Source organism: Neolamprologus multifasciatus, chromosome 2, assembly GCF_963576455.1.
Source record: "Neolamprologus multifasciatus chromosome 2, fNeoMul1.2, whole genome shotgun sequence".
NCBI lineage: Eukaryota > Metazoa > Chordata > Actinopteri > Cichliformes > Cichlidae > Neolamprologus > Neolamprologus multifasciatus.
This window is the reverse complement of record NC_140440.1, coordinates 11,899,541-11,923,991: the sequence shown is the minus strand read 5'-3', so window position 1 is coordinate 11,923,991 and position 24,451 is coordinate 11,899,541. Positions and strand designations below refer to the sequence as shown.

Below are 24,451 nucleotides of genomic sequence, written 5' to 3'. Positions count from 1 at the left end.
CCTGTTTGCTCACTCAAAAGTCCAGTGATATGGATGACATTTTCTTGATTTTGAGAGTTTTAAGTAATTATTTTGATGCCCTGTTCTTCTGTCTGTGTAAAATATAATTCATAAATAATTCTCTAATGATTGCACCCTATTACCTAATATTCCGCACCAGGCTTTTTGCTTGAGCAGCCAATAACTGCTGTGCTCGGCTGAGCAGTCCAGCAAGAAATATTGACACCCACACATATAATGTGACACAGGTGCGTGGTATAAGTCTGGAATAAGACACAAAGATGAACATAAATTTGGTGTGAATACATTTAACACATGCAGGTAGCAGAGCAGATTCAGATGTTACATCTGGCTTGGATGTCACAGTGGCTGTTGCAGTTGTGCTGGTGACATCTAGTGGAATAAAGAAGGATATATATTCAAGGTTGAACAACTCCAAATGAATCATATTGATTAAGTAAAAAGATCAGAGTGTGTTGTGCTTAATTATAAAAAGAGAAACCTATCTAATGTGCCACCTTTGAGCAGTGTAGTAGTAAATGTGACAGCAGTTTTAAGTACTTGTCATGTTTAGTAGAAGAGCATAAAGGAAGACTTTTTTGTGCTTTCCTGTTCTGGATAATATTATGTAATAATAACTAAGCTTGTTTATCCCTTTAATTCTTATTCTCGGTTGACTATTGCAATGGGGTTTTTTTTGCATCCTTAAAAAGACCTTCAGACAATTACAGTTACTTCAAAATGCTGCTGCTGGAATTTCAAAAAAAACTAGGAAGAGCGATCATATCGTTTGATATCTGCAGTTGCTTCTATTAAGCTATAGAATTGTATTCACTCAAGTCTTTAAATGGCTTGAGCATTTAATATATAGATGTTTGATACAAACCTGGTTTTTAATGCTGTGTCCTATTTACCTTGGAAGCCTGATTTTAGAGTTGGGAGTCACTTCACTACCCAGTTGAGCGCGTTGAAGGAGTAAAGTCGGAAAAGGAAGAAAAAATAGGGATTGTTTTGCTCTTTAGCCATCCGTGCATGTCTAGCAGAACACCGTGGTGCTTGTTTTTTGGGGGGATAAAGCTCAGTCCTTCCTCTCCATGTATTGATTTAGAAACTCACAATTGCACTTGTCAGTACAGATTGCTTATGCTTTACAGTGGCATTTACATTTGCATTCACTGCCACCGTCCTATATTCTCAAGTTGTGGTTGGTTGGACAGTTTCAATTTTACAAGTTGGAAATCCCAGTTGAGAACTTCGACTATAAGAGCTGGTCACCTCGTGGTGTATAGATTTGAAACTTAACAGGGAGATATGGCGATTGTGGCTCAAGAGTTGGGAGTTCGCCTTGTAATCGGAAGGTTGCCGGTTCGAGCCCCGGCTTGGACAGTCTCGGTCGTTGTGTCCTTGGGCGAGACACTTCACCCGTTGCCTACTGGTGGTGGTCAGAGGGCCCGGTGGCGCCAGTGTCCGGCAGCCTCGCCTCTGTCTGTACGCCCCAGGGTGGCTGTGGCTACATTTGTAAACTTAACAAATTTAGCCACTATGCTGCCCATTCCTGGACTAACTACCCTACCTTACGATTATTAAACTATTAAAACAGTTACTTATCGTGTTGTATTGACCACTCAATTCTTTGTTTGAACTTAATAATTTAAAGAATGAGCTTCAAACACATTGTGGTGTGTGTTCCATAAACATTCAGTAATCGTTCTTTCCTTGGTAAATTTACCAAAATTCATGCTTACTTTAAATCAGAAATTCTCTCATACTCTTGTACATACCCATAACTTCCCCTTAAAACCAAACACATTGGCATTAAGGAAACAACCATCACCTTTCCACAGTTTATTTCTTTTAAAATAATTCATACAAATGCATACAGTCACAAACGTATCTTTGTCAGGTTGTCAGTTTTGACCAAAAATAATGATATTTACTGTAGAATATAGATTATGTATACTGTATATTGCTACGCCTACTACTTTACCATAAAGGGGACCAAGGTAGGCAACAGTGGACTGTGTGTTACTACCAGGGATGGAAATTCAAGGAGCACCTCGACACTTAAAAAGCGAATCTGATGTGGCGCCCATCATTTTAATAAAGGAATGCTCGCAGTTTGTTTTAGAAAAAAAACAAGCAGAAGACTTTCGTTCACAGAAAAAGAATGGCATCTTGTTTAAGATTCAAGTTCACAACAGTTCAGCATGATGTTGAGGATTTTGGGGCTCTAGCCTGGCAGTACCTTCAGTATGAGGCGCCCCTTTCAGATATCGCTGGCAAAATTTCCATCCCTGATTGCTACGCTTACTACCTAACCATGAAGAAGACCAGGTAGGCAACAGTAAACTGTTTTTTTACTACTCAGCTGCTGGTAGGAGGGGATCAGAAAGGGTTTGGCAGAGTTTTACGCTTGCATGACACTGTACTCTTCTTGTTATGTGGGAATGTAACCTGTAAGAGATTTGATTTCTGAGAGATTGCTAGGCTAAGTTTGGAATCAGTTTCAATTTCAGGTGTTTATAGTTCGCATTAAGTATTTTGTTAATGGCAGTCTTTGTAATGATGCTTTGTGGAGAGCACAAGCCACCACCCCTCCTCCCAGTGCTGCTTTTTTAGACACAGATACAACCAACTCACATTGACACAGGCAGGCAGAACACCATATGTACACATAGACACGGAGGCCACAGAGAGTGGCTAAACGGTATACTCAAGGAAGGACCCATCTTGAAATGTTAAAGGGATAGTAGTCTGGATAAATGAGATTTTTATTTTTATGTACTGACTATGCTTGGTATTTTAAAATGTCCTAAACAGTATAAAGATTTCATTTGATTCAAGTTCATGCGCATGACTGTTTCTCATCTGTCAGTAAACGTTAACTTTGCTTAACTAGATGTGACATCTGGGAGTGAGTTTAAAACTTCAAATGGAAAGGTGAGTGTTTTGCAACTCTACGGGCTGATTGGAGAGATCTATATCTGCAAGGGCAACTTCAGTAATATACTGACTTTGCAGCATGATGAACCATGATTCATCAAACTGTTCATGCTCCATGACCTGCACATTTACTGTGTGTGATAGGGGTACTGTTGTATCATTAGACAGGACAAGATAAACATCCTTGTTTCTCAAAGTGCGGTCTGCTACAAGCTCTCAGTGCATCATTCTGTCGACATATATATTAATAGAGACAAGGAGATAAGTTCCCAGCCTTGGCATACCATTTTACCGCTTTCTCGCAGCCTTTCCTCCCACAACCCTCTTGATTTCGGTCAAGCCTTTAGACAAGTCCCAAGAGCAAAGTCACATGCCCCTTAAACATAACTAACAAAAGCAAACATTAGTTCAACTTTAGCTCTTGTTAAAGTTCTTTTTCTAATGTAGCGGGACACGAAAAGGCAAGCAGGTAGAAAAACAAAAGCACTAAGTGGCATGAAAAAAGAATTTATAAAACAAAACTAAAAAAAAAGGAAACAAAAAATAACTAAAATACCAACTGCGGAAACTTACTCTCCTGAGATGGTGTGCAAAAAGCTGCCTCTTTTTGGGGGGGCTTGCTAATTTGGGGACATTAAAATAAAAAAAACGGATATTGTATTCTCCAACTGGTTCAGCTACATAGAGAGATCACCTTTGCTTTTGTTAAGACTCGAATACAAATATCAGTATCTTCTTGCTTTAAGTCTAAAACTGTACACAGACAGGTTACATTCATTTTATAACCTACTAACTTTGCTTGTACATCAAACTAAGGAAAAGACACAGAAAAGAGAGAAAGACATAAACCCCGCCCCTCTAACTTTGGACACACTACAGTCTAAGACAGAGGAACTTTGATCCTAGTTTTTTCCCCAAATCAACAGATAGTTATTGTTATGTTGTTGTTTTTTTATTTACTTCTGGCACAGAATCTGCAGATCATCCAGCGATCGGAAGACCAACTTCTGGTTTGGGCAGCAGACAGCTGCCTTGCTCTTTAATTCATCACCACCCTCCTCGTCTTCCTCTTTGGAGTGTGAACCGGCTGTTGGAAACCAGTTGCCAGAGAGTTCTTGAATTGATTGTAATTGGGACGTCAACCGGTCAATCTGACACCAAACCTGATAACAATTGTCACTAGAGAACTTCTCGCAATGACACCGGTTGCTGTGCCAACCACCACCAGTCACTAGACAACACGGGAACGTGTGTGTTTTGTGTTTGTGGAGGGGCTACAGCTGGTCATTTGGATGCTGCTCTCTGTCGCCCTCTGGTGGCTTCACTGTGTTCTGTCCGGGAGACGGGGCGTGAGGAGGGTGCGCGACGGCGGGCGGAAGGGTGTGCGCGATTGGCACGGCGCTCTGTACAATGCCTTCAACAGGGGGAGGGAGGCCGCCAGATGGCAAGTTCACTACTCCTGGGGGATACCTGGTGGTAACAGACATGGGGAGAGAATAAAATCTGAGAGAATAAGAACTGAGACATTTTAAATGCAGTTAAACAAATATGATTAAAGCCATTTTTGTAAATTCACTTATGCAGCCTTAATAACTCACAGGGTCGTGTCTTAGAAAGGATTCACACCTTACTTTACAGTAATAACCCACACCTCACATGACTCACATGATTACAGGGTGGGTCAATAAATCTAAGGTCCAGCTCCAAGAGGACACCCCCACCAAGGGGGTTGTTCATTTCAAGCACTCAACAAAAACAAAGCTAAACACTAAACAGCTTAGAATGGATAGAAATAGGAATCGCATAAATGATAAGAGTGACATAACTTGGGCTCTTCGATATAACGATAAACGTCTATCGTTTCATTTTACGCTATCGTTCGTTTCGTGGTGTCGCAAAATAAACTGTTTACAGCAATATTTTTTCATGGTTTTGATGGTCACTCTAGTGGCTATATTAATTTCTTAAAGTTATTTCTTAAATATACTTTCTCTTATATTTAATATAACCACACTACGGACGGACAAGCGCCTGTTTTTATGCGTTGTCGTTAGCAACAACGACGGTAACACCATCGCGTGTCCGCTTGTTTATGTTCCACATAAACCTTTCACAATAAAGCTCAAGATCCTGTTGAGACTTTTCAAAATAAACTGGATCACGTGAAAGAGCAGATTATTTACGGATGAGAAGTAAAAAAGAGCAGCCAGGAGCTAAAAAATAAACCTTTTTTCTTCTGCTTATTCTGTTGGTTTTTGTTTTTTGCCCTTCTCCCCCGTCCCTCTTCTCAACTGTTTTTCTTCCCCTCTTTCTTTCTCCCTTTTCTTTCCCCCAGTCAAGTCTGTCCCATATTCAGCAAGTGAAAATAAAATAAAGAATAAAAGGTGAATCAAATGGACCATTACGGCAAAGCTGGGATGGTCAATTTGGTAAAGAAAATCCGTTGGGCATCTTTCTTCGCCTTTAGACAATAATTCTGATGGCAAAAGAACCAAACGGGACAGGCAAAAAAAAAAAAAAAAAAAAAAAAAAAAAAAAAATAAACCTTAGACTCAAACGTTAGAACAGGCTTTTCCTCGCAGCACGCCGTGTAATAAATACTCAAAGAAAACGGCGGCCGTTACAACTTATGTCTAAAAATGTATCGTTTCATGCATCGGTTAAAACACTCTACTCCAGCTACATGACGCGCAGCTGGAAACACTTCACGCAAGTCGAGCTGCCCGAGATTCACAGAATTTACAGAAAATGTTACATTTTTGTGATTTATATCGTTATCGGACGATAGATGTCTTATATCGGGATATGAGATTTTGGTCGCACAGCCCACCCAACATAACCATGTCCACATGTTAAACATTAAAGACCACTTAAAAACCCCATGGGCAACAGAAATCCAGAAAACTAGCAAAACCATAACACTGACACTACTTCTGATTACGACAGCATGTTCGATTATTATGTGTCACTGTGGAATATTTAGATTTGCTGTACGTACAGAAATTTGGCCTCCATTTTTTGTGGTTTGCAGAAATCTAATTTGAATATAAACTCAATTATAAGTGGGATATTCATCACCGTCTTCACATCACCAAACAGTGCTTTGCGTAGTAGATGTAGTGCAGTGTTTGGTAAGCTGAACTGTGTTGCTATTTCAGGATGTGATACACCCTGCAAGCACTTTTCAATACCCCAGCAGCCAGTGTTTTGTTGTGCTGACATTGCCTGGCTGAATTCCTCATGGCAGGCAGCGACGCTGTCTACCCATCAGTATAATTATAGACTGCCGTGCGACCTCTCTTATCGTGTGTAGTCAGAGCTGTCATCACATCTGCGAGTACTAACAGACTGGGAGTCAACAGGGCAGCAACATGCTCCTTTAGAGCTCGAGTACATTTGAAAGACCAAAACAAACATCAACTGATGATTGTAGCTCTTTTGCCCTGAAAGCTTAAGGGTTAAGGTTTCCATATAGTTGGAAAATGTGTAGAATGAAGGAACAACTAAAAACCCAGTCAAGTCATTGCTGGTTGATACCTGTATGCCCCATTGAGCTCAGGGTGGACGGTAGCTGGGTCAACACCTGCCCAGTGGTTGTTCTGGGTGAGGAACTCTTTATTGACGCAGTTCTTTAGACTGTCTGGGATGCGACCTTAAAGAAAAGGAAAAATAGGATAGAAGAAAAAGAAAGAAGGCCCTTAAAATTCCTCGACAGGAAGCATGGAATTCCTTAAAATACCACTTTTTCATCAGAAATCATGCTGTCTGCTAAAGTTTGTGTTTCTGTGACCGTGTGCGTGCACTACCTGTCACAGCCCTTCGGATCTCCCTGGCTGCTTCCTCTCGCATTTCCAGTGATGCCTGTTCGCTGTACCAGGCAGCGTGTGGTGTGCAAATCAGATTGGGGGCATCTTTGAGCGGACCCTGACTGAAACTGACAAATACACAAGCAGTACAATCACTCTGAGCTGCAGCAAAATGATTTTGTGCACCACAAAAGGCTTTTGTTTTGTGTTTATTGATGACCTATGCTGTGGCACAAATGTCATTGAATACCATGATATTAAACATAAAATTAGTAAACATTCCTGTAAACTGCCCCTAATTCTTCATGGAAGTGAAGTAAAATATTCAACAATGATTTTGGTCCATAAGATATGAAACCATCGTGCAGATTTATCAGCTGCCAATCCATGATGCAAATCTCCCGTTCTATCACATCTCTAAGGAGTCATATTGGATGAACATCTGCTGACTATGGAGGTTATTTGAGGACTTGAACTGATTGCTATGTTAAAAAAAACCAGTTTGACATTATTTGAGTTACGTGACATGGTGTGTTATGCTGCTGGAAGCAGTCATCAGAAGATGGGTACACTGTGGTCACGATAGGATAGAGAGGGTAGGCAACAATGCTCAGCTAGGTAATGGCTTTCAAATGATGCTCACTTGACAGCAAGGGCCTAAAGTGTGCCAAGAAAACATTCCCCACTCCAATACAGGGTAGGGCGGATCCATGCTTTCTGACCCTACCATCTAAAGACTGCAGCAGAAATTGAGACTCATCAGACCTTCTATTATCTTCTATTATCCAATTTTGGTGAACCGTTGTGAGTTTTAGCCTCAGTGTCCTGTTCTTCTTCTGCTACTGTAGGCCATCTGATTCAAGCTTCAATGGGTTGTGCATTCAGAGACGTTCTTCTGCATACCTCGGTTGCGCTGAGTCGTTAGTTGAGATTACTGTTATCATCCTATCAGCTCAAAGCAGTCTGGCCATTGACCTCTGACCTCTGGTATCAAAAAAGCATTTTCTCACAGAAAACTACCACTTAACCCTTTAAGACCTACCATAGAACCAAGTCGCCAGAGCTTATATTATATTTTTACATGCTGTGGAGCCATTTTTGGGAGCATTTCAAGTTGATATACATCAATACAACCATTACAGCCCAATTTTAATAATATGTCTGCATTAAGTGCATAGTAACTACATAAATTGCAAAAAAGTGCAATAAACTACAAAATAATTGAAAATTATTTTTGTTTTTTTCACATATATTTCTAGTTAGAGAAATTTAAGAGGCTTATCCCTCAAAACTGTAAATACAAAAAAGTTGCACAAAATAGTTTCCCACCACAGGAAATTTATTTTAAGTGTCTTCATAGTTTTATTTTTGAAATACACCAATTTTTATATACTGCAGGAAAAACAAAAATAAATATTATACTGCAAATTTGCAAATGAGCAGCATATACATCAAAATAAACTATTTCCAGCAGTGCAATATGAGTCCTAAGCATCCCAGAAACGACACAGAAAGTCATAAAGTCAAACATAACTTTTAAAAACACCAGTATAGGCTCATGAGGCCCTGATGGTAAACAACTACATTTCCGCAAAATGACGTCACTTCCGGTTTTGGGCAGGACCATTTTTAGTTACGCAAAACAGCGTGCCCGCTTCGACCGGCTTTAAAGGGTTAATAGATTTTTTTTTCTCTTTTTCTATTTTCTGTCAACCTTACAGATGGTTGTGTGAAATCCCAGCGGATCAGCAGTTTCTGAAATACCGGCACCAAAACCATGCCATGTTCAAAATCAGTTAAATCATCTTTCTTTAACATTCTGATGGTTGACTGAGTTGCTGCCGATTAGATATTTGCATTAACCAGCAGTTGAATACATACCTAATAAAGTGGCCAGTAGCACTGATGGAATAATTCATGAGTTCATTAACGATAAAGTCAAATATATCGAGCAGTTAAAACAGGCGGTTACCTGAAAGGCTCTGACTCATGAACATCCAGGGCAGCTCCACGTATCCTTCCCTCCTTCAAGGCCTGAGCCAGAGCCTTCTCATCCACCAGACCCCCCCTTGCTGTGTTCACCAGAAACGCCCCCTGACGCATCTTTAACACACACACACACACACAGTCAGTGATATATGTTCAGTTGAGCTTAACACCACATTTACATTTTAAGACCGGTGCCCCTGTACATAAAGACTCAGAAACAAATCCCTTTCAGTAAAGCTAATAAAAAAGAAATCACATTTTCTGTTCACAGTGCAGAATTTCCAGTAATAATTTATGGGCCCACACTGAGCAATTGTCTTTTCACTTATCCTCTCCCAGTTAGGGTAGAAGTGTTTAAAGCTGAAATCCTTTAAGGAGAAAAGCCAATATCTGATAGTCCTTCAGACGTGGTACAGAACCTCATTAATCTGTAAAATGGTGGGCTTCCCTGGGTGTAGGCCTCTTTAATATTTATGGCTATGGGACTCAGTAGCTGATGTGAGGCTAAAGAAATCATTTATGCTTCGGTGTACCTGCTCAGTGTTGGGCGATGAGTGCGAATGCCGACCTTTACCTGTTTGATGGTGAAGTCATTGATCAGGTGGTGGTTGTGCTCGTTGAGGCTGCAGTGCAGAGACACACAGTCAGAGTGGAAGAGCAGATCCTGAGGAAGAGAAAAAAGGAGCCACTTAATCCCAATCCCAACAGAAATGTTGAACCAGGTCCAGACGACAGTTACTGTTACTTAGCACGAGGTGGCGTCTCTCCTTTTCCACACACAGTGGTCACAGCACCGTTGCAATAAATGCCTATTTGTCACGGCGGATTGTGGAGAAAGCATTCTCGTCAGCAAAGAGAATCGAAGACAAAGGATTTGTTTCCCTGTAAAAAGAGGATTTAGTCTGAATCCATTTAAATGCTGTGCTAGTGATGAGCTCTTATTGGTTAAATACGAGCTGAGTGGAAATTGTTTTTGGCACGCACGCAGGTGAGCATTGTTGTGTGACAGGTGCTTTGCTGATATTTGTATCATTCTTGACACAGCTGCATTTTGCTCTGCTTCTCCTTATTTTCTGTCATGTGCATACTGTGACAGCTATAGCTTCACATTAATCTAAACACTGGCTTTCTACCAATTTTTGGCACTGTTGGGTCTCTATTGTCAACAATAGCCTTCATACGGTCAGAGCTGGGCTCAGGGGTCGTGCTCACATGTTACTTAGGGGCAGTCAGAATAAAGTTAAAGGAAAAAGAGCTAAAACTGCCTGTATCACACATACACCATAAGCCCAGTATAAGTATAGGTAAGTATAAGTAAATATATGTATATATTAGTATTAGTGTATATGTATAAATAAGTGAAGATCAGTGAAAACATGCAAATATGCAGATGGAAATGAGCATAGCACGTCCCCTTAAAATCCGATTCTCAGTAGTAACTCACAAGCCATTGCAATTTTTCATTAAACGTCGCCCTTAAATCCACTCAAAATCAAATTAGCTGTGGAATTTAATTAGCTTTCACTTCTTTTATGGTCTCAGTGCCACATAGTGTATACCAGCGGTCCCCAACCCCCGGTCCGTGAGTCGTTTGGTACCGGGCCGCGAGAGTTGAGGCTCAGGTGTGAAATGTATAGTTTTCAGGGTTTTTATCGGTTTTCAGCGTTATTTTGTTATCGTTTTTATCGTTAACTCTGTTTTCCTGGGTCTTTTCATGTGTGTTATGAATAAATCTTCTTTTTTTTGGTACCGGTACTAGTTTTATTTTGTTGTATTTATCCGCGACACCTTAAAGGCCGGTCCGTGAAAATATTGTCGGGCATAAACCGTGGCGCAAAAAAGGTTGGAGACCGCTGGTGTATACGACCGATGCCTGTATGTCAAGGACGCAGAGGTATGAAAAGGCTGCCTATGAGTTTAACTTTCTATTGATCAAGATTCATACAGGACTAATGGACTTTTATTGTAAATTTGGCTCCAAAATCATTCAATATCAATCAGATAATAATCAGTCAGAATAATCATTCTATTCTTTCATTAACCATTTCGATTTTCTCTCAAATGGTTGAGGAGTAAGGTGACGTGCACATGGTAAAATCTAGGCGGAGCTTATTTTTTCTACCTGCGTTCAGACAGGAGTGCCCTGTTTGTGCTTCCACAGCATCAACAGTGATGGAGTTACCATTTGAAAATAATGACTCCATGCTAAATAAACTGTTAAAAGATGTTTTTATACAGAAGAGCTGACAAAAGTGAAAAGAGGCTGATGTTTAAAACATAAAATGGTTTCACAAGTGTGTGTTTTACCTGTAGTGTGGTGACCCTTTGTAATCCCAGGGATCTTTCTACACCGTCAGCCAAATAAGGGTCGTAGAAAATCACACTGAAGCCAAAGGCCTTGGCTCGCAGGGCTACAGCCTGGCCCACTCGACCTAGAAACACAGGAATACCCGCGGGCGTGGAATTACATTAACATCAATACTCATGCAGGGGCATTAGAAAAACTGCAAACATATAGATATATAAAACTATTTGAATGTGCTATTAAAAAGAAGCCACAATAGACTTTATCCACGTGCATCTAATATTCTGCTTTTTGTCTTTTGCTAACACAAATTACATACTGCGATTCTCTGACTGCTCCCACGTTTTCTCATTATTACTGGAAAAACCTTTTAGAAGGTACATGGAAGAGATTTGCATTGCTTCTGGTTAATCCGCTTATATTTTATTGGCAGTAACCCCTCGGGAAGCCAATTTAGCTGAGCTAAGGACAAAAGTTCCCCAAATCAAACTAGAAACGACAGAACAAATGTTGGAAATGTAAAAACAAACAGCACATTCTGACCAGCTGACCAAACATTGTCCCTGCGTGTTAGTATGATCACTGCGAGCACCTCAGCACGTTGACCTCGGTGTGTATTGCTGAGCTCTGCTTCGCATACGTTCGTCTTTGTCGTTACTCACCGAGCCCGATGAGTCCCAGGGTCTCTCCTCTGATCCTCGCTGCTCCCGACGCCACCTCACGGATCTGTTCCACACTCTGAACACGGGTCCCCTCCCGCAGAGCCTGGCACGAATACCAATTAGTTATTACACGCATATACAAGGCAGAGCACACAAACGTTACAGTTGAACATGATCCAGCCATACATCATAATATCTGGACTCAATGACCAAAGTCTAAGTCGTTTCAGGTCTAAATAATGATTTGAGGAACAAATCATTTTACTGTACCTTCTACATCTTACATCAACGTCTTTCAAATACAGCCACATTCTAAAGAAAATGAATGAACGTTTCAATTTTTCTGATTGGTAACTGTCGAAACTAAAATTGTGATAACCGAATGCACACCACTAACCAAGACATTTAAAATAAGTCGCTTAAATCCATTTAATTTGAGACTCTTTTATCAGCCACGCGGAGCTACAAACCTGATGCAGCCAGGTGGTGCGTCGGTACAAGGTGAGGATGTGACACAGCGTGGAGTCTGCCGTTTCCTCCACGGAGGCGGCTGGCATATTACAAACAGCTATGCCTGTTGGACCAGAAAGCAGATAAGGATTGGTAATAGCTTTTAAAAACCATTTTGAGAGAGAAATGAAGTTTGGTGAAAGCTATTTTTGTGGGGAAGTACGAGCTGAAGGTGTCAGCAGTTTTTTTTTTCCTGTGCAAAATACAAAACTACTCGACACTTTAAAATGGCAAAGGCTCTCGGTAGAAGAAGATAAGGGAAGTTAGTAAAGTTCAGGCTGTTGCAGAAGCAAACAGATTTTTTGCAAACATGGCAACAGGAACTGGTAGCTAGGAAGTTTAAAATTTGACTTAATGTTTAGGTCATATGCATTTACACAAAAGTCGACTTTTTTGTGTTTCATATATTAAATTACTTAAAAAATGTATTTAAAGGGGCTCTATTATTCTAATTTCGAAAATGTCTTTGCAGATTTGGCTCACTTTTCACGCTCTTTAAGCCAGGATTCTTGTGATTGGCTGTTCCGCAAAAACAAAAGGTTTAAACACAAGGTGGGTGTTACTTCTGTGTTTATAGCGAGATCTGTTCCCAAGGCATGCAAAAAAGCTTCTTTAAATGCTTTGTTTGTCTTTTTTATTTTAAATTTTGGACACATCAAGAGTTAACATCCATAGTTGCAAGAGTAAATTTACAATAGAAAGTAAGGAGCAGCATAAGTGTGATGAAATTTGTGCTTAATTTTGGAAAAAGCATCTCTTTACTAAATGAAGCCACTCCCCCCCTCACATAGGAAGGACAGTCGGTCATACCAAAGACTGGATCGTTTTTTATTGAATAATAATAATCGTGGCGATCGTGGTTCAAGAGTTGGGAGTTCGCCTTGCAATTGGAAGGTTGTCCTGGTCGTTGTGTCCTTGGGCAAGACACTTCACCTACCACCTACTGGTGATGGCCAGAGGGGCCGATGGCGCGATATGGCAGCCTCGCTTCTGTCAGTCTGCCCCAGGGCAGCTGTGGCTACAACTGTAGCTGCCTCCACCAATGTGTGAATGGGTGGATGACTAGGTGTGTAAAGCGCCTTGGGGTCCCTAGGGGGGGACTAGTAAAAAGTGCTATACAAATACAGGCCATTTACCATTTAATAAATTCATACGCCAATGCTCATCTTAAGTATTTTAAAACATAAAAAATAATAAGACCAAATTGTCAGAGACGCTTCTTTCTTGTTAGATTACTAAGAGGAAAATTAAAATCTGTGCCAGTTCTGCCTGTGTCTTTAAGACTGCACTGAAACAGCTGGGAAGCACAATTATGCAAATATGTGCACGTATGTGTGCATGTTCCTACCAAGTTCTCCAGCAGATTTAATATCAATGTTGTCATAACCGCTGCCGATTCGGACGATGATACGCAGCGCTTTAAACTTCTCCAGGTCTTCTCTCATTAGAGTGATGGTGTGGTACATCAGCGCTCCTACAGCTTCATTTAGGACCTGGAAACACACACAACACAACATATAGAGCAAGTTAACATATAAGAAATTATTATTATTTTTATTTATTTATTTTTCCCTAAGAATTCATTGATATTTTGCCTTTTGAAGTAAGATTAAGATAAATTAAGATAAGGTGTCTGCATCTAACTAAACTGTCTAATATTAGAATTAATACGATTCACACTGAATTCTCAGTGACTTTAATCATTTCTAGCTTATTGTCTGACAATAACCTTAATGGCTCAGAAGCAGATAATAAGATTATCATATAGAATTGAATGCATTACAGAGCCGACACCTTTTAATTGGTTCTCAAGGAATCGTGTGATCTTTCTGTAATGCTGCCAGCCCCCTGGTTCATATGTGCGAGGGGATGAAAATGACATGCGGTTCAATTACAGTAAAGAAGCCCTTTTAATTACACAATGAGGTGGCTGCTTATTAGAGAACCAGAGACAGAGAGCAAGAGAAGGATGGCGAGGGAGGGAGTGCCATCTGTTTCTCCCACACTGTGGCCTACTGAGCGCGCTCACAGAGAGGGTGCGCCTGGCAGACACCCAGTACACGACATAACCCTGCCAGACACACAAACCCATTTACAATCCGTTGTGACTGTTGCAGAATCTGACCCACATTCAAGTTTGTACTCTTTATTTTTGTACATCCCTTTTGTTTTAACATCATCTATTTAACTTTAGACTCTTATCTTAGGTTAAACGTTTCTCATTGAGGTTAGGGCCAGAAAATAATGTCTCATGCTTCCTGAATCACTCTTCTCAGTCTGAGTCTGGCGTATCCTGCCTTTGTCATCCTGATGGAAAGCACAAAGCATTTCTGAATGTAGACCTGACTAACTGAAGGAAGCCCAAACATAACACTGCCCCAACAGACTTGCATGGTAAGCACTGGGCATGATGGCTAAATCACTTCATCCACATCTCTTCATTCCCATCACCCTGAAACGGGGTAAATCTGGGCTTCTCAAGTCTCGTGAACTTTTTCCATCGCTACAATCTTCATCCTTCGGGACAAAAAGAAGCCTTTTTTCCAATCACCCTCACTTTTTAAAGACTGTGTAGCTGTTTAGTCGTAATCCCTTGAGTTCTTCTGACATTGTGTGTGTATTGTTACCTGTTTGCTTAGCTAAATCCAGATGGTGACTTTTTTGGGCTAGGCAGTATTATATTTTAAAGCTTTAAATTAAATCTTCTTTTTGGTGCCATTCCTTTACCGATTCATATCTCTTTAAGCCTATTAGATATGGCAGCATCATTAAGTCAGGAAAGCAGGAAAAGAGTTTTAAATCACTGGTTTCTGAATTGGTTGACGTTGCTTTCATTATTCCTAAGTTTCATGTCAGCTACTTGGTTATCTTTCTGTTTGATTCATATATGCAAAATTAGTAAAAGCAAACGCTTTACTTTGCCTGTTTTTTTCTGTTTAGCTGAAACACAAAAACATCCTGATAGAATTATTATTGCACTTTATGCGTACATGTTTACTTCAAGCATGTTACCTTCTCGTGGATCTCCTGTGTGGACTGAGCGTCACAGAACGCTACGGTTGCTACGTCTTTTAGGATGGGCATCTCCACAGTGCAGTCTCGCCCGTCCAGCAGCGCCACCAGGGGGCGCGGATGCATGGGCCCGTTCATAATGGGGGGCCTGATGCCTGAAAACGCAAGAAGTGAGGGACAAAGAGTCAGATTGGCGGAACAAAAGAAGAAAAGAAGACAGGGAAGACACGGGTGGAGAAGTAGGATGGAGTAGGGGTAATGAGGATACTTGTTCTGTACTTCATTGAAACTTCCAACGTTCACTTTTGTGTAGGAAATGTTAAAGTGAAAATAAGGATGAGGTCCCAGGCACACACGAGGCCGCTGCTGTATCTGCATCCCATAATGTTTCTGTTCTGAGGCGGTGGTTGCCATGCCAACAGTGACAATAGGCGTGGAGGAAAAAAAAGCTGTTTCTCGGAGCAGCTGTCTGCCTGTTGCGGAACTAATTCCTCTCGTGTGAGGTCATGTTTCACAGCTGTTTTTCTCCTCATAACTTTGAAATATTTCAGTTTTTGCTTAATTACTGCTGACTTAGGATTAAATTTGCTGACTTTATGAAACAGGTGGTAATTTAGAAGATGGAGGTGGGTGTCGTAGCTGTTCTAGTAGAAAATAGCGTTGAAAAGGCAAATCTTGATATATGAATTTAGTGTTATTAATAATGAGGAAAAACAACAGCCTGTGATAATGAAGAATACTTTTCACAAGTCTTTATATACTGAATGTAAATGCTCATCTCCATGGACTCAGAGTGCATCTTGGGAGCTGCTTCCTTGGAAAAAATGGGGCGGTGTTGATACGAAAATAACTAGGCATGCAGCCTGAAGCACTAGATTATATCTCAGTTGTTTATTGTGCAGCATAGTTTGGATGAAACCAAGTGTGTCTTTATAAATATACAAGAAAAATGCAAATAGAAAAACATCGAAACATCGCTGAAAGGGGTAAACGTGCAGGTGCGTAAGGAAGTGCAACGGTTTGCCAACGAGACAACGAGTCTCTGAAATCTGTCAATAACCGAATTACAGCGAACTCCTCCTGCACCCCTGCCACAGGGTGTTTTATTAAATCATATCTAAAGATTAAACCATTACCCTGAGAGTGCTGCTGGGCTGTACAGGAGGAAAAATGGTATTTAACAATGAAGATATGCCAAATGACCCCACTAGTGGGCCTTTGTTGTAGTTATAACAAGAACGGGGGTTGATAGGAGGTGGATTTATTAATTTTTTTCCTTGAATATTCCTTCCTGCATCGTTTCCCTCCCTTTCTCTTTCCATATAACCGATGGAATAATTATTCCAGATGACTGAGGGCCTTACAGCCTGAGACAGACGACATCTGAGGGACATAGAGATGCAGATTCTGAAGAAAGTCCTGGCTGTGTGTGTGTGTTTGTGTGTGTGTTTGTGTGTAATTGGGATTTTTTGACATGTAAAGTTTTGACAGCCCTCTGAAACACTGCAGATGAAATAAGTGCAGAGTTATGCCTGTTTTTGCTGATGCTGACAAAGCCATCATTCATCACTGACTTTCCCCCCATCTGAGATGTGCAGCCTGACATCTCGAATAAGCAGCCTCCTCTGTCAGTTCACTCAAAATATTCCACTCAAAACTCAAAGGATACACAATTGACCTTCCCCGAGTTTTAGCATGTTTTCCATTTGCATTAACCAACATCGTGCAAAAGAAGCCAAGTTATTAAACCAGTCATTTCAATTAAACGTAATCAAGATTCTAGGGTCTACGCAATAGTTTGCATGCCAAGAATCCCTGAGAAGCGTACTTGTGGACAGAAGTTTGGCAGCTCCAAACTTATGAATTAGTTTGAGAAATATGAAAAAATAACTCGTCTCCTGGCAGCTACAGCTTCAACGAGAGCCCAGCTGAAGCTCATTGTCATTTTGGATTTTGCTGCTGTTAACCTGTTTTCTTGTACTTAAAGGCTGCGTTTGTCTACTTCAAACAGTGAGTTCATGCTTTTCAGATTATTGAAGACAGAAGCATGAGGGGGGGAAAAGAAGCAGAATGAATGCAACTTTCAGAATGACTGAAACATAAAGGGACTTTCCAATTTATTAAATTGAGTAATGCAACATGTTTTTTGAGGTTGCATCCTGTTGTTGGAGAAGTCAGTGTCCCAACCTTTCCTGCAGTGGATTGATTTCTTCCTGTGTGACTGTTTTATGTTGCTGCAAAACAGCTCAGAGAGACACCTCTGCTCTTTGATTTGGAGTGATGTCTGAGCCTGACCTTTAGCACTGATGTTTTGATAATTTCATCTTTGTTGGCTTTCTGTTAACACTGGGAATTTGCATTTAACATTAATTACATTTGGCCAGGAACTGGTTGCTGCTTTGATCTTTTTTTCTTCCATTTGCTTCACTACAAGATGAGGACTGTGTTGTATTTGTAACCACTAGGAGTAAATAAGTGTAACAGTATAATTAAGAGAAAAGGGGCAGACTGGGGGAAAACATCCAATTAACTTCTATTTATAAAAGTATGCATGATGATGGATGAGGATTTTTTTCTCATGTGAAAGGCCCATCGTGGGAAGTAAATAGGTCATTAAGGTTGAAACTCTGACTTTCTCCCCCACATACTTGCAGCAGTTTTCACTGGCGTGCATGCACGAGGAAGTAATGTCTGCAGCGTTACGCTGCATTTCAGCTTGTACGTCTCATTAGGCTGCAGCCATTAGAGTTCTGCTGTGACACAAAATAAGCTTTCAGTCTATATTAAGAAACCGATACAAGGGGTCTGCGTTCAGTTTGTGTCTCGTTTGTTCCGCCTGCCGTTAACTCAGCAACTTTCCCTTTGTTTAAAGCAGCATCGTCACGCGGTTATTTTTAAACTAGCACGCTATAAGCATGACAAAATACACAGAGAGACGCTTCGCTGTCGGGAATTTAACACCAACAGTTGTGTTCAAACACGTTTCAGTTTTGGTTTCGTGTGGTATAAAGCTGTAGTGCAGCCACGACAGAAGCTCAGCTACTTGTACGTGAGCTAAAACTTGGTTTCCACCTCAGTTTTGCCCACAGCTTGTCCTAGTTTAATATGGGCATTTCCTTCATACTTCCACTGATAAAAAAGAAAAGCAAGTGCACTCAGAAGCTGCACGGAGACAAAGAATAGCTCCCATCACTCGACTTCTGCATTGTCTCTTAAATCTGCATCGTCAGATTACAGCATGAAACCTGATCTGATGAAGCAGTCCAGTGAGGTGAAACTCAAATCTTGCACATGGTGCCTTATGTGGCCTGCTAAAACATCAGCTATCCCTAATAGGATTTGCCTGGAGGCCATTGCACTTACACATCAATATAAAAAATCTATGGTGCATAGCTTAGAAAATGGAATCCAGCGGCAGCGAGAAGAAATACGGCACCGCGCTGCTCGGTTTTTGGCACTGACGTGGAAAAAGTAGTAACTGAGCAGACAGGATTTCATGAAATCTTGTCATTCTGGTATTATTTTTATGGGGGGGGGGGGGGGGGGGGGGGGTTACAGGGATTCCAGACATTTCTCCAGCACACTTGGTCAGACTGAGGGAGGAAATAGCTCTCATTCCAGCACCGTGAATGACCTTGGGAGTACCAGCACTTCAGCCTGCTGAGTAGTACTCGGCAATAAAACACTGCTTTATTCACTCTCTGTCTCTTCCCCCACACTCACAAACCACAGCAGTGCCCTGTAAATATTAATCCTCCAACTCGAATGGTCATTATTTCTTGGTCTTTTTTTATTACTGGTATTTTTCTCGCTCTCCCGTCACTTTAAACACTCATTAAATCCTTCATTATATTAAATAATTGGCCAGACTTCCAGTTCCCCTAACTGTAAACGCTTATCCATCTCCTTTCCCTCTCTCATTATATTAAATACTCCAGTAATCTCTCACTCGGTCTTTCTTTACCTCTCCCGTAGCCCCGGGGCTTGGTGACTGCTGGGGGCTTTCACAGTGCAAACAGGCCTCTTGACGGCCAACGGGGCGAGAGCTTCAGCTCTGCTCGTGCTTTTCCATCCAGCATTTCTGAACAAGTACTCTTTAACTCCGATGCACAAGCACGAACAGTAGACATTTTGAGTAAACGCAGCAAAGCAGTGGTTGTGATTTGCAACTTAGGAAAAATGAAAACAAAGAAAGTTTTGTTCATTGTTCACTATAATACAATAACCATCTGTACAGTAACAGTTGAGCCTGGGGAGGGGGGGCAAGATCAAATGACATCATAGATATGAAAATAGGCTCCGTCCCAAAGTAGCAAAATGATGGTAATGCCATTTGATTGACATTTAGAAATTGAAAAAGCATCTGCCAGTGACTGCTGGGACTGCAGCACGAGAGCCAATGGGAAAGCCCCGCGGCCTGCCTGCATCCAGCTGTCATTGACCAGCTCTTAGGAACAGCTGGATTTTAGTCCCCGAGGAGGGAGGCCGTGTTTTCACACTGTCAGTCAACAAAGACAATTAAAAGGATCAGCTAATTTCATGCGTTTTAAACGTACAGGTCAACGGGACGTCGGCCAGCCTCGATGCAGAATGATCTGCCAAAACAAGCTGCAGCAGACCTGATTTTTCCCACAAGAGCGTGCACTCTAGTAACAAGGGTAAGCAGCTCCGAAGCATCTATAGGCCTTCCTCTGTGTTGAACTATTAGTCAGCTGAAAAAAGGTCACAGCTATTGTTACAGTTTATTTATTAAGCTGTAAGCTAAGAATAGTAAGAAGAATAGTTCCCGTTTTCTTCATTTCAATATTTAAAAACAAATCTTCACATTCCTTTTCCTCGTTCGACTACATTCAGCTCCAGCAGATCAAGTGTTTTTGTTTATCACTGTGCGAGCGAGAAAGCGGGGACGGCATCGCTGTCGGCACCTGTGATCGCTCAAGTCGCCTGCAGCCGTAGAAACCAATCATCGAGCCACAGCATTGCTGATTTATAACGCTGCTGGCTCTTGTGGCGTGCAGCAACCACAAGAGCCCCCGTATCCTCCTTCTCACCCCTTCAGTGTTCGTCTCAACATCTCTTCATCTGATGTTGTCTCATTTTCTGGTCTCCATCTCTCATTTCAGTCTCACTTCCCCAGGCTTTCTTCATCTCCCTTGCCGTTTTTCTTTTTTTCTCCCGCTCTGCACAACTCCCTAGCAATTCATAAAGGCGTGTATGTATAATAGTTGTGTTTATATTGCTAAAAAGCGGGTGAATATCCAGGAACAAAGCGTTCAGGGGTGGCTTGATGTTTCTGTCTTTCGTCTTTCTCTCCCTACCCCCACTTCAATTCCCAGGAAGGAAAAATAAGAAGATATCCATCACCACTGGTCCTCCTTCTTTCATGGACTCACACACCTACACAGTAACACAGGTATTACACTCTTGCCTCATCAATCAGTGCTTTTGGACTAATATACAGTGACGTATGACACACACAGGTGCTTACACATAGAAACGATCACCATGCAGGCCTCTCATTTGCAGGTATGGTGTCAGCAAAGCAGTTCAGGTTTGTCAGGTCTTTGTTCTCATAATGAAAGACACCAGCAGCAAAACAGACAAGGACGCACAATAACAGCAACTCAGTTATGGCAACCAGTTCAAAGTTTGACGAGGCAGGCTATAGTTCCAGTTGTGCTATGAATTCAGGAGAAGTATGAGGAAAAGGCAGAGGTTATGATTTAAAAGCATAACCCTATACTTTAAATACTCCAGAGACTGTAATTGTTAAAAATAATTTATTATTGTGAGCTATTTCTGCTGGAAAATATTTATTTTACAATTGTGAAGTCAATCATTTTCAATTTGACTTGACTTAGTGTTCAATTTAGTACCCACTGTTTGTTTGCAGGAATTCATAAACTGTTTATAAGTACTGGCTTAAACAGTATTTGCACTAGAGGAAAAAATGCATTTATAAGGCTGTAACTGGATTATTGTGTGGCTGCTGGCCTGTTACATTGGATTAATTGTTAATATACATTTTTTTAAAATCACAGTCACTTTGAAGTTTCAGTTGGATTGGGTCAGTTTGGACGGTCTGGTGTAAACGCCTCCCCGTAATGGATTATTAAAGCTATGAAGCATTTGCTGCATTTAGATTTGGGTTTGTTGAAGTGCGGGGACCCGCAGGGGGGCCTTTGAGCGGTTTCAAGGGTATTCCCAGCAAAAGGAAAAAAGGGTTTAGTTTCACACATTGCACCGTTTATTTGAGCTGAGCTAAAATAACTGCTTAAAGTGCTGTTTGGTAGTTTTAAAAAGGCTGCTAAAGCCAGTTTACAGGTATCATCTTAAAAGTTATTTAATCTGCAGGTTTTACCCCAAACAGACTCACTTGACAGTGTTGACATATAAATTAATAACGAGTATGCGCGGACTCATCATAATGCAAAGCTGCTAATTACCTATCGTAGCTGAATTACAGCCTACCTGCTAACTGTTGTTTTGGGGTGGTAAATTGTAGGTCTGTTGGCTTTTTGTTGTGTTTTCTTTTTTCTGTACTCGTCTTTTGATCTTTTGATTTTGTTTCAGTCACGTTCCCCCCTTTGAACAGCCCTTCTCAATAAAAAACGAACTTGTCAAATGCAGCTAGCAGGTATTACATAAGGCTAACCTTCACTGAATAAAAGAGTGAGATCTATTCGTTCTGACTGGCACATCTTTCACTATTGATTCCCATTTTGGTTCAGTCATTTTTCTGTAAGCATTTGACATAATAGACCAAACATCTCAATGGCTCTTAGTGCCACAGTCTCTTTGCTGAGCACTTTATAGATTTCTAAGTGCTGTAAATTACACCTGAGGAGATTCCTGCCTTTTATATGGCAGTAGTGCAGTATAAAAAAATCTGTATTTGTTTTTATAAGTGTGTGAAATGGTACTGGAGCCCTTATTTCACATTCCAACATAGATGTGTAGTGACTTGTAATCTAATAGCCGTTTCAGATTACTCTGGATTTCTCTAAACTAACAACATGCCACCACATGAGCGGTTTCCCTTGAATTTTGCCTTTGACATTTGGCGTCTCAGTGGGAAACTGCCTGCAACTATAACAGTCGTGTTTACAGCGTAAAGGCGTCATAGGATGCGTTTACTAACATTAGATTTTTTGTTTTACCAGCAGATCTGGTTTAACAGGGTGTCACTCATCTAGGCCTTTGTAATCAGCTCAGACACGATACAACAGAGATCAGAGGCTCCCCTGCCTTCAGAAAGATGAATCAATCAATCACCTGAAGCTGCAAGCTGATTTTACAGCACCCTTTAAAGGTTCAGTGCTTGTCACCGTGCACTGGAACAGACCCCACGACCCAATCAGTGTCACGATTATTATTAACTGGTGGAGATTTGTGCATGAGCGTCTTGAAAAGGACAAACCTCGCCGAGCCGGAATTCACAGTCATTTAGTCCTGTGACCTTGGATTCTCAAGCTGCCGGCGTGGAGAAGATATCTGCCCAAAGCGAGGGGCAATAAAAAAGGGTGGGGGGGTAGTAAGATAGTAAGATAATAGGTGCAACTTTAATCTTTGATGTGATCAGGAAAAAGAGCCTGCAGCCTCTTGATGACATCAAATAACGTCTGCTTTCTTTGAAGAACTGGATTCACAAATGCAGCTTAAGCTGATATAATAACTCGATAACACGGGGAATGATCGTTTATCTTCACACCCTCATCCTCCTGCTCGACACCCGACCCCCCCCTCTTCCTCCTCCCCTCCCACCCCTTTCTTATTCCTAGCAGCCCTACCTTGATCCCATTTTCTAGAACAGTCTTTTGCAGCCCCTATCACAAGGTGCATCTATTACCTGTGAATCCGGCTGGGGGCATGCATGTTTATACTTGAATATGTGTGTCACTTTAGTTCCCTTTTATGCGTGTGAGCGTGTAAGCGTGCTTGCACGTAAATCGTGCGCACACTTCAGTGAAGGCAACCACTTTCCATTAAAAGAAGCACAATCAAAGGCGAATATGTGTCACGTCCTTGCTAGCCCTCGAAGGAGAGGGAGATCTATTTCTGTCACCGCAAACAGAGGTGTTCAAGCAGCTTTCAATAGCAGAGATTTGCCTTTTTGTGCACACACACTCACTCACACACAAACACACACACACACAGATCTTTAGAGAAAAGACTAACCATTCTTGTGTGATGAGAGCGGCTGAGCGATTAAGGAAAAACAAAAGATAACAGTGTGAGTGAATTAAGAAGAGAAGGAGGAGGAGGAGACGGAAAAAGGGAGAGGAAGAGAGAGAAGGGGGAGGGGAGAAGGAGGCAGAATAATCTACACTAGTTCACAAATATTGGCACACACACACTCACACACACAGTGATATGCAGTTCCCACATAAAAGCAGAGTGCTGGTTGTTTACCTAAAGGCATGCCTTTGTTGAGGAGATGTGAGCTTCCCATGGTGTGTTCCCCAGCCGGCCAGCACACAGCAGAAACCTACAGTCTTCACACAGCAGACATGAACTGGAATCCAGTCAGCATATGGCGGCTGTGGCCAGCTACCTCGCTTCCCTTAGTCCTTCTCCCAGCCCCTTAGTGACAAGCATACACATGTGCTCCCCCTCTTTTCGCTCTCTCTCTCCCCTCCCTTCCGTCCCCTTCGCTCGCCTGCTCTCTCTATCTCTTACCCCTCCCTCCCCGCTGTCTTTAGGTACCTCCCTCCCCTTCCTTTCTCACTTTCTAATACACAAAATCTCTCTGTCTTTCCAGCTCTCTGTCACCAGAAAATAGAAGCACACACAGTTTGCTGCGTTTATGAGAGCGGGAGAGTGCAAAAGAGATGGCGGGGGGGTATATAGCATAGGAAAAAGAGAGAGCGATAGGGAGAGCAGGAATGGGGAGGAGCTAACGCGGGCCAAAATTCATCTTTTGTTTCCTGAAAGACGACGGGGAGGAGGAAAGACGAAAGAAAGAAGAGTTATGCAATTTCAAGGCTGAAGCAAGAGAGGAAAAACGAGTTCTCTGTGATAAAAACGAAACTATAACAAAACTTAATTAGAATCATGAGGAGACAAGTGACACTGCAATCAATGTGTGCCTTTAGTAACACCCATTTAATCACCATCTTTGGTTTATAAGTTTACTCTTGCGTTGTTTGTTTGAGAACTTTTTATTTTTGCGAGTGATTAAGTTATATTTTTGACTTAACCCACTTCCATGAGTAATGCACACT

The 24,451-nt window shown here is 41.4% G+C and overlaps 1 protein-coding gene and 1 long non-coding RNA gene across 3 annotated transcripts in view; one reads left to right on the top strand and one right to left on the bottom strand.

The window, feature by feature from the left end:
• LOC146524008 (uncharacterized) overlaps window positions 1-24,451 on the top strand; it is a 192,248-nt gene that overhangs the window by 50,081 nt on the left and 117,716 nt on the right. The window lies entirely within an intron of this gene.
• On the bottom strand, window positions 1,831-24,306 carry ctbp1 (C-terminal binding protein 1). 2 transcript variants are annotated; one of them, XM_085176570.1, is made up of 11 exons: window positions 23,640-24,306; window positions 15,228-15,382; window positions 13,564-13,708; window positions 12,176-12,279; window positions 11,706-11,808; window positions 11,046-11,170; window positions 9,313-9,402; window positions 8,722-8,852; window positions 6,750-6,877; window positions 6,481-6,595; window positions 1,831-4,446 (listed from the first exon to the last, which is right to left on the bottom strand). In XM_085176570.1, the coding sequence occupies exons 1-11, from the start codon at window positions 23,677-23,679 to the stop codon at window positions 4,218-4,220; spliced, it is 1,365 nt and encodes a 454-aa protein (XP_085032696.1). In that variant the 5' UTR covers window positions 23,680-24,306; the 3' UTR covers window positions 1,831-4,217. The 2 variants fall into 2 exon arrangements, with proteins under 2 accessions (XP_085032696.1, XP_085032702.1); XM_085176576.1 differs by having other exon boundaries at window positions 1,831-4,413; window positions 23,640-24,302.